Source organism: Zingiber officinale, chromosome 6B (genome assembly GCF_018446385.1).
Source record: "Zingiber officinale cultivar Zhangliang chromosome 6B, Zo_v1.1, whole genome shotgun sequence".
Taxonomy (NCBI): domain Eukaryota; kingdom Viridiplantae; phylum Streptophyta; class Magnoliopsida; order Zingiberales; family Zingiberaceae; genus Zingiber; species Zingiber officinale.
In genome coordinates, this window is record NC_055996.1 from 135,986,619 (window position 1) to 135,999,818 (window position 13,200).

The window sequence follows — 13,200 nt, forward strand, 5'->3', positions numbered from 1 at the left end:
GTAATCATGAGATGACAAAGAATGTCGGATATCAGAAGTTGTTAAGCAACAGAGTATATGTATTCTGGAAGGAGCATAGCCTAGTCCAAGGAATATTCCGTTGCATTTGTGTTATCAATGAGGCGATTGAAGATAGATGTTGTCATAATAGGTCGGTTGAGGGGAAGCATAAAGGATTCTTTGGCCGAACTAACGGATCTTGGTAAATCTAAGTTTAGTTTTACCATATTATTCTATATTACTATTGGCTAATATAGTATTATAGGAAAAGTCTTAGTGGATCAGGGATCAGACAATGAGTAGGTAAGTTGAGGTAAACAACTGGAGGAGCAACGGTAAGGTCGTGTTATGGAAAGGAACAAACTCTAGGTCGCTAATTCAACTAAAGAAACCGAGAAAGTTTTCAAGTTGAAATCAATTGCTACTTATGCATGTTTCTACTCATGCATTATATACTATTACTGTCATAACTTTATTTTGCAGGAAATATATGTCTAATCTGTGTTGCAAGATCATATGACCTCTTGAACTTCAAAGGATCATAATTTTTAACTCAGAACTCAGAATCAGGCTCTGTCAACAGCCATGCGCCCACAATTCAAAGATCTTCATTTGAAAAAGGGTTTGGTCGACTGAACAGGAGGTTTAGTCGACCGATCATGATATTTTATCAGTCGATTGAACGGATGCTCAGTCAACCGAACGGAGGTTCGGTAGATCGAACGGATGTTCAGTCGACCGAATAGGCAAATAATGGAGAAACATATTAGGATCACAAACATGGTATCATAGTATGATTGGTTGATCGAAACTGCGGATTGGTCTATCGAACCTAAAATGGAAATGATAGAAATTCAGATCGAATCTTCATTGGAATGGAAATTCAAGGGATCGGTTGATCGATCAAGTTGATCAGTTGACCAAACCATAAATTCTCATAAACGTGCAAAGATCAAATCTCGGCATAGAAGGAAAGCAAGGTATTCAGTTGACCAATAGGAGGATCAATCGACCGAATAACTTTTCGATCGACCCAACGAGACTTATAAAAGGGGTACTCGAGGTCCGAGCCGAAGTAACTCTGCCATTTGTTCTCAATCGGTTCTTTATTCGTACTCCTGCTATTCTACTCTCTATCTTCACAAGCAAGCTGCTCCATCAAGAAGTGCCGACGAGCTTCGCTTCTTACTCTTTGTTAGTATATTTTATTAACTTGTATTGCTTTAATTTCAAGAAGATAGCAGTGTGTTACTATCTTCTAGTTGCATTATACGAATTGATTCTTTCTGAAGATTTCGCAAAGAAAAGTTATAGTGAATTGCCCAACGGTACGATCAAGAATCACGGGTCTTGAAGTAAGAGTCAACAGACTCCGAACCAAGTAACCACCTAAATATTCTGTATTGTTTTTTCGCTACTACTTTGATAATCACTTTATGAATCGATACGAAAAAAAAATTTAAAGAAGCGATATTCACCCCCTCCTCCCTCTATCGTTCCCTTTCGATCCTTCGTTTAGGACCGCTCAAATATATGTTGTGATTATGGAGATTTGAGAGAAATCTCCCATGTCTTTAGGACCGCTTGAATATATATTGTGACTCTGAATATCTGAGTGAAATCCTGCCCTGTTTTTAAGACCGTTAGAATATATGTTGTGACTCTGGAGATCTGAGTAAAATCTCACCCAGTCTGTAAGACCGCTCAAATATATACTGTAACTCTGGAGATCTGAATGAAATTCCGCTCTGTTTTAAGACTGCTCGAATATATATTGTGACTTTAGATGGAACCATAAAAAAGGGTCCCTTGAGCTCGAACGGCTTTAGGACCGTCCTGCCATATACAAGGTTGTTCATCTTTTGAAGAAGGGTAAACTAAGTCCCAATCAACCAAACTAACCTATCGGTTAAACATCTTCTCAACTGGAGACTGATTCTTACTCACTGAAATAATATCTAGAGTTATTTAGATCCAGTCGAATTATTGAGACTTACCCAACTACATCTAAGATTGGGATGCTCATTCCTCAGGTAAGAGTACTAACCCTTAGACCAACCGTCCTTGAATTGAAGGCTTTAATACTAAATGAAAGATTAAGCTCGACCCTTTAACGTCACCTTTTCTTAACTTACTACATCAAGTAGTGTTCTTTCCTCATCTTGACTTCACCTCATCAAGTAGTGTTTTTAAAACTTCACCTCATCTTGACTTCACTTTCTACATCGGTTTGAGATTTTCATTTAATACCCCGTATCAAGTAGTGTTCTTTGAAATAATCCAAAGGACGTTGTGCTCTATATAATAATTGGTAAAATAAAAAATAAATATATATTTTGAATATTTGGAAATTAAATTCATTTTTTAGAATTCCACACCATAAGTGCGCCCTAGCCACATCAATTGATGAAAATTGTACGACCATTGAGAGTGTGTGCAATTTTATTTCCGGTTATTTAATTAATTGCAGTTTTATGTGGATTACTAACTCTTAATTATTTCTTTAATTCCATCCATGGCAATTCCGGGCGGCGGTGGCCAGAAGCCGAAGCGCTCGTCGTGGAACGCCTGGAGCCCGAAGTCCTCGAAGTCGACGTATAAACAGTCAGCTGCGACCCCTGGCGTCGAGTCGCCGGAGATGCTTGTTTGGGAGGACTCATCGGCGGTGGTGCTGGTGGAAGTGGGAAGGTTGAGGCGGGCGCAGTCGCCGTAGAGGGAGCGGGCGGCGTCGAGGGCTATGGCGAAGGTGCCGAGCCAGAGGCGGGTGCCGCAGTTGGACTGGCGGACGCCGCGGAAGGCGCACGCCTGGTTATCCGGCCCGCCCTTCCCCTTCATGCACCCCTTCCGCGACGGCGCGACCGCCGGAGCGGGAACCGCTTCTTCGCCAGCCGCAGCCCCTGCTGCTCCATCTCCGCCGTCGCCATCACATCGGCGACGCGGTGGCGCGGATTCAATCCGATGATAAAAAGAAGAGGAGGCCTGCGCAGCGGACACGTGGTTAGCGGCGAATGGCGACGGCCAGATGAGGTAAGCAGTGACGTCAAGGATATTTAGGATTGGTGCGGCCTCCATTTTAGCATTCCCAGTCTGCACTACATATTATAAATATTTTTTTTTTAAAGAAAAAACTAAATTATGAGGTTGGAATGCAAAAATGGGAGAGACGTCCCATCCCATTCGATGGGAATCATGAAAGGGCTGTCTATTTTTTATCCGGTATATTATTTGATATCGCATCAGTTAATTATATGAATAGAATAAATATATAGGGTAGCAATTATACAATCCTAATTATTAACTGATTAATATTATTGAATAATTTAAATTTAAATCGTAACCGCTACAATTTAATCATTCTTATAATGTGAATCTTAGATCAATCGGTCTGAGTTGTAATATTAGGTTAGTAAATTTAATCTTTATATATATAATATTTTTTTGTTGAATGATGATAATTAAATTATAAGAAAAATTATTATTATAGAAAATGTTTTATCCTTTAACAGATGTCTTTTGATAAAAATATAAAAGGAATATACCTTTATAATGAAGTCTAGATGTCCAAATATTTTTATCCAACTAGACTTTTTCTAATTATTTCATCAAACAACACGCAACTTAATAAGTGTGGGCTCATTTACAATTTTATTTTATTTTTATTTTATAATAAAACGTGATAATAATTTGAATCTAATTAAAGACGAAATCACCTAATCCGGCTCGTCGGGCCGAACTAGAGCACATTCGGATCCGTTCACACAAGTCACGAGTCAAACCGCGAGCTAGAGAAACGTCGACGCACACGATTTGCGTGCTTTGGCTTTTCCGACTTCCGAGTAGAATCGGTACCCACGCGTCAGTTCCATCTCCATCCAATAGAATGACGGATAGTAAATGGGTTTTTTTAGTATTTTATACACGGAACGCAACCCGAGTCCCCAGGTTATTCTTACCACATTGATCTCTCTTCGCCGGCGGCGTCACCGCCGTCGTCTCCTCTGCGTCCCCGCCGCTGTCCCGATCCTATGTTTACGATCTATGTGCGGGTCTCGGGCTTCCATGGAGGCATTGGAACCCGGATCCAGGCGTAGATCGCGAGCCTCCGCCACCGCCTCCTCCAGTGCCCCACCCTCTTCCTCCTATGGCGCCACTTCCTCTAATGGGACTCCTACGGATCCTGGAAGCCGACCGAGATTCCGTCGGCCCCCTACCTCAGGCACCTCCTCCTCTTCCAACACTTTTACATCCTCCTCTTCCTCCGCCCTCAGCCTCGCTTCCGTTCGCTCGTCCCTGCCGGAGGCCCCCGCCCTCTACCCTTTCTCGGAGCTCTGCGCCGCCACAAATAACTTCCTCGCCAAGCGCCTCCCTGGCGCCTCTTCCTCCACCTGGCGCTGCAGCCTCCGCGGCCGGGACGTTGTCGTCGTCCAGAAATCCCTCCGCCGCCAACGCGAGGACATCGCCGTCCGCCTCGCCGCCCTGGGTAGATCTCACCACAGCAGCCTCGCTCGCCTTCTCGGCGCATCCTCCGCGGACGACTACGTCTATCTCGTCTACGAGTACGTCTCCGGCGCTAGGCTCGCCGACTGCCTTCGCAACTCGCGGAACCCTGGCTTCACCCCGCTCGCCTCCTGGATCTCACGCGTCCAGGTCGCGGACGACGTCGCCCAAGGTCTCGAGTACATCCACCACCACTCCTCCGCGGCCGCCGGAGTCCACAATCGAATTACTAGCTCCGCCATCATCGTCACCGAACCCGGTTTCCGAGCCAAGATCTGTCATTTCGGCGCCGCAGATCTCGTGGGCGAGGTCTCCGAACAAGTTGCGGAAAAAGTGAGCGAAATTACCCCAATTCCCTCGCCGTCATCGACGAGGAAAGGACCGGGCGAGCGGCAGAGGCACATCGAAGGCACACGGGGGTACATCGCGCCGGAGGTAATCTCCGGCGCGCCAATCTCCCCTAGGTCCGACGTGTTCGCCTTTGGAGTAGTGCTCCTGGAGCTGCTTTCCGGCGACGAGCCGCTCAAGTACCGGTACGACAAGCAGCAGAAGGAGTTCGACGTGGTCTCCCTCATCGACACGGCGCGGAAGGCGATGGGCTCAGAGAATAAAGAGGAAGAAGAGGATCGGCGTGGGCGGGTTCGGCGGTGGGTGGATCGGCGGCTGCGGGACTCTTTTCCAGTGGAGGCGGCGGAGAAGCTGATCCGTGTGGCGCTACGGTGCGTGGAGGCGGAACCAGCGGCGCGGCCGGAGATGACATGGGTGGCCGGGAAGGTATCGAAGGCCTTCATCGAATCGAACGCGTGGGCAGGCAAGCTTAGGGTTCCGACGGACTTTTCGGTATCGATGGCTCCGCGTTAAGCGTAGGCAAGCACCGGCCCAGTTATTTTCCTCATTTTTTTAATTAACTATATTTTCCTTGAATAATTTTCATACGTAGGCAAAAATTCTGATTGACTGCAATCTGATAGAAAAACAAACACGTCGAAAAAGATACAAATCAAATGTATCGACTTCGAAAACAACAAAAACACTGTAAAAATAAATCCAGTTTCTAATTTGATAGCAGAGATTGCCGATTTAAACGACACTTAAGTATTGCATTGTGACTACTCGTCATACATGAAGGCCTGGCTTTACTGGACTACTGGCTTCTGCATAAAGAGATACTGCACAAGGAGGAAAAAGTTCAGGTTTTCCAGTTTTATATTTTCCACAAAATACATTAAAAAAAACCATGATTTTAAGTTCATATTGGACGTTACCTCAAACGACATGCCAGATCTTTCGAACTCGAGCATACTCAAAGCAACTTCACAGCTCTGGGAAACTATTGGATCTGAGTCCAGTGTGAATTCCTTCAGTAGGGCAACACATTCACTGTCTGAAGCAAGAAGAGAAGAAAACAGGGGCACCAAATGAGGAGAGTTCTAGGGCCAAGGATTTGATATTAAAGAAACTGACAATTTAAACATCTCCGGGAAATTAAGATGGTGATGAATGAAGACGTATAAATGGATTTCAAGAGCAAAATACCTGCAATCGAACCGAGGGCCTCAGCAGCTTCATGTCTAACCATTGGGTGCTCATTCACATTTTTCAGAACATCAGATAGTGTGGAGGAAGCAATTTTATTCTGCAATTGACCTAAGACGTATGCAACCTGCATAACAAAACAAAGAGAAACCACTGGTTTATCATCTAAATTTTCTTAAAGGCAGTACACTAAATGACATTACACAAATCATTCTTTCATGAGTTGGCATCTAAAACAAGCATCTACCATTATAAAACACACAGATAATGAATCAGTATTACAAAATACCAAGAAAAATAACACGATCAATTTAAATTCATATCTTCATGTATCTCTTAGTGTCTGATAAACAAGCCAAAAGGCGCTGTCAATACTCAGCACCAATTATTTCGGGTTAGCCAACCAAAACACCTCACCCTTCGAAAGAAAAATTGCATTTCTTGTTGATGCAGAAATATTTCAAGATGCAAATTAACATACATATTTGTAGGAAAATATCAATATGGAGAACGTAGGCATACCTCATGACGTAGCAAGGCACTTCCTGCATTTAATGATGAAACAATAGCATGGATCGCAGAATCTCCACCATCATTTCTCAGAGCAAATAGCGCAGCATACCTTTCATATATCCCCTTGTCTTCGCTCAACAGAACTTCCCTTCAACGAGAACAAAATAGCAATTAACCAGATGAAGTTCAATTAAGACTACCAGAATATCGAACCAATGATATTGCACCTCAATTGGTCAATTGAAGAGATAAGGGAAGTAGGCAATGCTGGATCAACTGACAGAAAAGGAGAAATTTTTGTAGATGATGCTTTGTCATCATTGTTGATGTTCACTTGTTCCTTAATTCGTCTGATAGCTAACTCGCATGTCTCCTGCACCTCCAGGGCAGGGTCATTTATCCAACTGTCTTCCAAAATTGGTATTATGCTGTTCAATCCAATTGCTCCAAGAGCTTCAGCTGCCTAAGTGTTAATGAGCTAAGAGTAAAATAAAGAGATGCAAGAAAAAAAATGCTTGGCAATGCTGATATTTAAAGAAAAATGTTAACCTCATGACGAACAATTGGATGTAAAGAATGATCTTTCAGAACTTCCACGAGAGCAGGAATTGATTCAACATCCTGCATCTGACCTAGAGCAAATGCTGCCTCATGTGCAAGCAAATTTGAAGAATCTCTTGTAGCTGAAATGAGTATGAAAAAGATGGTTAGCCAAAATCAATTACCTGCCATTGCATTCAAGCAACAACCTTCAAGAATCACTGCAAAACTGAGTTTAAAAGTACAGACACATTGCTCCAAGCATCCTTTTTTATGAAAACTAAATCATCAATCACTAAAATAAAGGAAGAACCTACCAAGGAAAACATCTCCCTCTACCATCATTAGAGGCCAAGTCCAAACAATAAACGATACTTTTGCTACTCTAGCATGCATGCATTCCTAAATGATGGAATTAAAATATCAAATAAGGAAAAAGGAATCCTCACTCCCAACTTTGATACCAGAAAAATAGTGACCAAATTAGAAACCTTCAAATGATGACCAATAGAGGGAAAAAAATTGCCACATAACAATAAATGCACTCCTACTTTGTGTTTTCAAGATTCGAAAAAAATGATTTTCTTCCAAGTCATGATTGGAATGCTAAATCTTTTGAAATGCACTAGCAATGTTTATTGCAGCATAGATGAGTTTATTAAGATGAATGTGCTAGGCTGCTAAAAATAAAATCCGAAATATTCCTGTCTCAAGCAGCAGGCATGTAGCACCACTAGAAGAAAAAAATGAGAGAAAAATATGTTACGATTGAATTAATATTCAAAGATGACCAATAAATTGCATATAGTCGGGGATAAAATCAAGTAACAAAACTAAAAGGTTATAAAATTATGTTATAAGATTCTGAGGTACTAATTACACCACACAATCATGCATAATTCAGACAAAGGATTGGACAAAAAAAAAAAGAGGAAGAATAACTCTAGAAACTGGTTCCAATGGTTCTCATACACAGAAATGAAGTGCACTTAACAGCACGACGAATTTTTTTAACTAAAAACATCTTCTAACATAAACTCAACAGCTAGTATTGCCCTCAGTCAATTTATTCCCTCAGATACCTAAACCACTGCTAACTCCACCGCAGGTCGGCAATCGCTTCCATATTTTATATCATTTGATTTTTTAACTCACCAACTCAGGATTCAACAAATTGAAACAATCTACTTCCTGCAAGATCTTAGCAGCAACTGAAACGTAATATAATCACCAGAGTGAAGCAGCACCGATTCGATTGATTCGACCGAAAAAGAATAACTCCAACGCAATTAAAGTGCGAGAGTGCAATAAAATTCTAACCAATCAATCACCTGACCCGATGCATATAAAAAAGAACCAAAACTAAGCAGGTAATAAAATAAAAATCGAGAACTACAGATGATGATTGGAATGTACCGCGAATTAGAGCCTCGCGAGGTCCAGCGCCGCGGAGATTACGAAGGGAGAAGAGAGCCCTGAAGCGCTCAGAGATGGGTTGGTTGCCATCGAGAAGCCGGTCGCAGAGGAACCGCTCCATCTCCGGGGAGGACTCGAAGGCGCCCTCGCAGCCCATCGCCTCGCCGCGCCTTCGCAGAAAGAGGGAAAGAGAGAACAACGGAACAAACCCTCGCTGAGAAAAAGCAACCCGCGAGTCGCGTCGCAGCAACGCTCAGAGATGCGGATTCAGCGCTTTAAGATTCGAGAAAGTCTGCATCATGATTCGTAAATAGTCATGTGAACGGTTGACATCTCCATCCGCATTCACCCGTACAGCTAACATGATGCTTTAATTAAAAAACGTGCGGAAAAAAGATCTGTAAATTGTGAAAAAAAACCCACCGCTTAAACTTTTTCCCCGTCCCATATCAGAAAATACTTATTCATTAAAGATAATATAAATTATCCTTATTTTATACATATATAAAAAATTTGAGAGATAGTATAATTTTTTAAAAAAAATTAACATATTTAAATTAGAATATAGTCATGATTTTTTTTCTTCTTGACAAATTCATTAATAATGATATTAATTGATTGGCTTAAGTTGAATCGATCAATTGATACAATTAATTTAATCATAATTGTGCATAGATAAATTTTATAATATTAATTTAAAAAAATCAGAATGATTATTTTTTTTTCCTCAATGGATACCATCGACCTCATCTGATTTAGATTAGGCCCATATTCGATTTAATTTTTCAAAGATCAAAATTATATGTTAATTGATTCTTCTAATAATATTTAATATTTACGGAGAAATTGACATAAGCAATGAAGAGTACCCTTGACTCCTTATAATTTTAAAAATTCACTAGATCTAAAATGGATTAAATCAGACTTGTCTAGATCTATCAGTAGATTTCAATAAAAATCTAATAACGGATTTAGACATGTTCGATTTAATTCATTTTAAGTCTTATAGATTTCTAAGATGATAAAGAGTTCAATAATATTATACTATTTTGATTTTTTTTAAAAGTGTTAAAATATTATTAAAAAGAATAATAAGATCATGATTTATAAAAAATAGATCTTATATTGGGATTAATCTGAATTAGACCAGACTAGTTGTAATACAGATTCACAACAAGTGAGGATTGAAAAAAATAATAATAATCTTAGTTAGCTTCATTTTATGAAAATTTTTCATTAGCCATCAACCAGCGAGGATTGAGAAGAATAGAAGGGAGTATAGAAAAAAAATCAGATTTGACCGGATAAAATGGAAAAAAGATACGCGTTTTAGACGTTTTCAAAGTTTGAGACCTCAATTCCAAGCCCCCTTCTAGCAATTGCCGTTAATTGTACCCGATACGCGATCGGAATAAGGTAGGTTTGTTGCCTTCTATTCTTATTTACGGTTAATTAATCACTATATATGCCTTTGAATCAAGGAATCGACGCCGGTTTTGTGTTTTTACCTGTTGCTGAATCGCTATCGAAGGTTATTCTACTTTCGCTTGCATTTTTCATTTAAATATCGTCAGATTTGGGCGTGTTTGTGCGATCTTGCTTCTTTTCTCTATCATATTTAATCGTATTTAAATATTCGTTCTATTATCGAAAAAAATCGATAAGATTCTCTGATCTATCTGTTTTACTAGTCTTAGTTTTCCCCATCGAATTACACATTCACTTAATCTGGTGGCCGAATTCTTTGGGTCCATTTGCAGACTGATCTGAAACATGATTGAAATATCGAATTGGGCAGAGCAGGACTGAAGAAAACCAGAGGAGAAAAGATTTCCATCTCGTCAGAAATTAGTATTATAATTTATTATATTTACATCCCCATCAATAGAAAGTTAAAAAAAGTTTTTTTTTTCATTGAATTCGGTGTAGAAGTGGTGGAGAGCAGATTATCGATGATATAGCGTGAAAGTTGATCTGACTGGATAATTCTGGAAATCACCTGTGACAGTAGTAAAAGAAAGAGTAAATTCGTCAGTAAACAGATCTAGAAGGGGGTTAGTGGCAAAACAATGGCGCATTTTTTTTAAAAAAAAATTATTATTATTATAATTAAAAATAAACAGTGGCGCAAAACAGAAAAGATAGAAAAAGGCTCGAGTATGTGTGCACAAATGCATCCATCGGTGGAGAAAGATCTTTTTTAAATTCCCTCATAATTTAATGAGACATTATTTTATTGTCAGCTAACTTTTCATGTTATCATGTTTACACTATATACTATAGTCACATCGGAGGATATATTACGTATTTGTACACGGATATGATTTTCTGACTCTCTGATAAATTCATGTGTTATATTAATGATGAGATGGGCTCACGGGTTAGGAGGCTTTATTGGAAGATGGATCATTCACAGAGAGAGCCCACTCTTTTACTAGGCCTAAATGAGCTATGACGATATCCCTAGAGGAGAGGGAGTAGAGTTCCATGCGGGTTTGACAAAGCTGAGAGTAGGGCCTTTAGAAAATTTGTTCGATCGGCGAAACTGATTAGGAGAAGACGAAGAGCAAAACCCCATGAGGGTTTGGCAGAACCGGGAGTGGGGCTCGTAGAGACTTTGTCGTATTGACGGAACTGATTTGGAAAAGACATGGAACAGAACCCCGTGCGGGTCCGATAAAGCCGAGAGTGTGGCTAGTAGAGAACATGTCGGATCGACGGAATAGATTGGTAGAATGAGGGTCTGCTAGGTCAGCTACTTGGCTTTTTGATCTATCTTGAACTTTGACTGACACCTATACTGGCCTATTGACCCCTAGACCCCATTGGATGACTATGTTCGATTCACGGTGGCAAAAGGCGATTGACTCATTCTAACGCCTCAGCTAGCCTGTCCCTAAACCAACATGGAAGAAGTAAATCACGGATGGCTGCTAGCCTTGAACAGTTGAATAGTATATGAGGAGGATAGACATCTTGCTACTAGTCAATATTTGACCCCAGAACCTCATAATGATAATACCAATATGTACTGGCTAACTATCCGTCCTGAGGGGATGACTATTTTCTATTCACCGTATCACGCATGGTTGCTAATCTCAATCTGGACTAATTGAGTTGGATTAGAATCAACTTTGTTCAGAAGCCTAGAATATGAGGGAGATTAATGGAGAAAAGGTAGAGAAAGCTTAACGGGTAGAGTTTGCTAAAATTAAGATGAAATTATTTGAAATTTGATTATATCTGTTTTTTTTTTAAAAGAAAAGATTGGCTGATCTAATGGACTTTCCTTACAATTGAAGAAGCTTGTATCTGTTGATTGCTCAGCTTTATTCCTGCTCGCCGATTGATCTAGATCATTGCACATACTAAGCACTAACAACTGAAGCAGTGCCCCTTGGACCTGGTTTTGTATTGAGGTTAAATGTTTGTTACTGATACAATTTTTTAGTCGAGTTGAATCAGGAATAAATTATAAGCTTAAGTTCAAGAAAAGATAGCATTTTGTCTTTCTCTTAGTTGAGGGATTGATGATGATATTGTACAGATATTAATTTAGAATATTTGTATCATCAAGATTATGTTGGAAGCCTGTTCATTTTTTATGGCATTGAAGAAGGTGGCTTCCGAGCTTCACAATACTCAACTCATGAAATTTTGAAGCACGAGGAGGATTTAGCTATGGAAGAACTGCAAGACGGTCAACATTTTGAAGAGGAGACGTGCAAGATGGTAGATTTTACAGCAACCACTGTCGTTCGTTCATGCAAACAACTTGAGAATGGAAAAATATGGAGATAGGGAGATTCCTCCTTCATATTGTTTTTGTGCATCTCATTTCTATAGCGTTACAAAGAGCATGTGTGAGCACGCATAGAAACCCATACTAGGTTGTTTTAGAATATTATTGATACAGTAAATAAGGCATGCCCCTGAAGTCGGGGACAAAGTAAAGAAAGTTGATTGATGGGACAGTCAAAGTCAAAGAGGGGTCAATATTGGGGAGTAGCACGGTCACCTGTTTCGATTGAGTGGTCTAGCCAATCGGATTCTGAGTCCTTTAGGGTTGATGAAACCTTGAGTTATTTCAGTGTCATTCAGAGCTAAGTCTTCTAGGTCACTCGGGGCCAGGCTAACACGGGTACATATCTCGGCCTAGTGGTCTGGTCGATCGGACCCTACGGTTCGATCGGACATGTTAAGCACATGACTCGGACGGGCTCTTTGACCGAGCAGAGAGACCAAGCGAAGACTGAGCCCTTGAGAGTGTCATCATTCTTTAACCGACTCAACCTTGTATGCAATGAGGTTTAATCAGGCGATAGAGGCGACTAAGTTGGCTTACAATTAGAATATATTAATGACCTAATATTCCTTTTTGATGTTTTGTATAACGATTGTCAGAGAGTCAAGGAATATTCCCTATGCAATCTTTAAGATGGAAGCTTCCACCCTACAAAGCGAAGAGGTGGTGAGTTTATTTTTGGAAAGGTGTTAGAGTGTTAGAATGGTTCGTCCTTATTTGTAAATGTATTGATATTCGTATAAAAAAACTAATATTATATAAGGGGTCTCCTCCTAAAGGCGCATATACGCTACACAACCTTATGCACTCAGATCTTATTGTTCATTTCTATTGTTCACTACATTCTTTTTCCTCTCGGTCACTTGACTGACTTGAGCATCGAAGTGTCTATG

General features: G+C 40.4%; 2 protein-coding genes across 2 annotated transcripts; one reads left to right on the forward strand and one right to left on the reverse strand.

Annotated features, from left to right (window-relative positions):
* The first annotated feature begins 3,894 nt into the window (after positions 1–3,894).
* On the forward strand, positions 3,895–5,358 carry LOC121991610 (protein LYK5-like). Its single transcript, XM_042545595.1, has one exon. It carries the CDS (start codon positions 3,895–3,897, stop codon positions 5,356–5,358), a length of 1,464 nt encoding a protein of 487 aa, XP_042401529.1.
* Positions 5,359–5,434: 76 nt separating this feature from the next.
* Positions 5,435–8,747, reverse strand: LOC121989744 (deoxyhypusine hydroxylase-B-like). Its single transcript, XM_042543960.1, has 7 exons — positions 8,503–8,747; positions 7,096–7,229; positions 6,774–7,009; positions 6,556–6,694; positions 6,034–6,160; positions 5,763–5,881; positions 5,435–5,666 (listed from the first exon to the last, which is right to left on the reverse strand). The coding sequence occupies exons 1-7, from the start codon at positions 8,657–8,659 to the stop codon at positions 5,634–5,636; spliced, it is 945 nt and encodes a 314-aa protein (XP_042399894.1). The 5' UTR covers positions 8,660–8,747; the 3' UTR covers positions 5,435–5,633.
* Between the last annotated feature and the right edge of the window lie 4,453 nt (positions 8,748–13,200).

Coding starts and splice junctions, on each gene's coding strand:
- LOC121991610 (XM_042545595.1), top strand. CDS start 3,895: ATGGGTTTTTTTAGTATTTTATACACGGAACGCAACCCGAGTCCCCAG.
- LOC121989744 (XM_042543960.1), bottom strand. CDS start 8,659: ATGGGCTGCGAGGGCGCCTTCGAGTCCTCCCCGGAGATGGAGCGGTTC. Junction 7,230..8,502: donor TCGCGAGGCTCTAATTCGCG/GTACATTCCAAT, acceptor TACTCATTTCAG/CTACAAGAGATTCTTCAAAT. Junction 5,882..6,033: donor GGCCCTCGGTTCGATTGCAG/GTATTTTGCTCT, acceptor TTCTTGCTTCAG/ACAGTGAATGTGTTGCCCTA.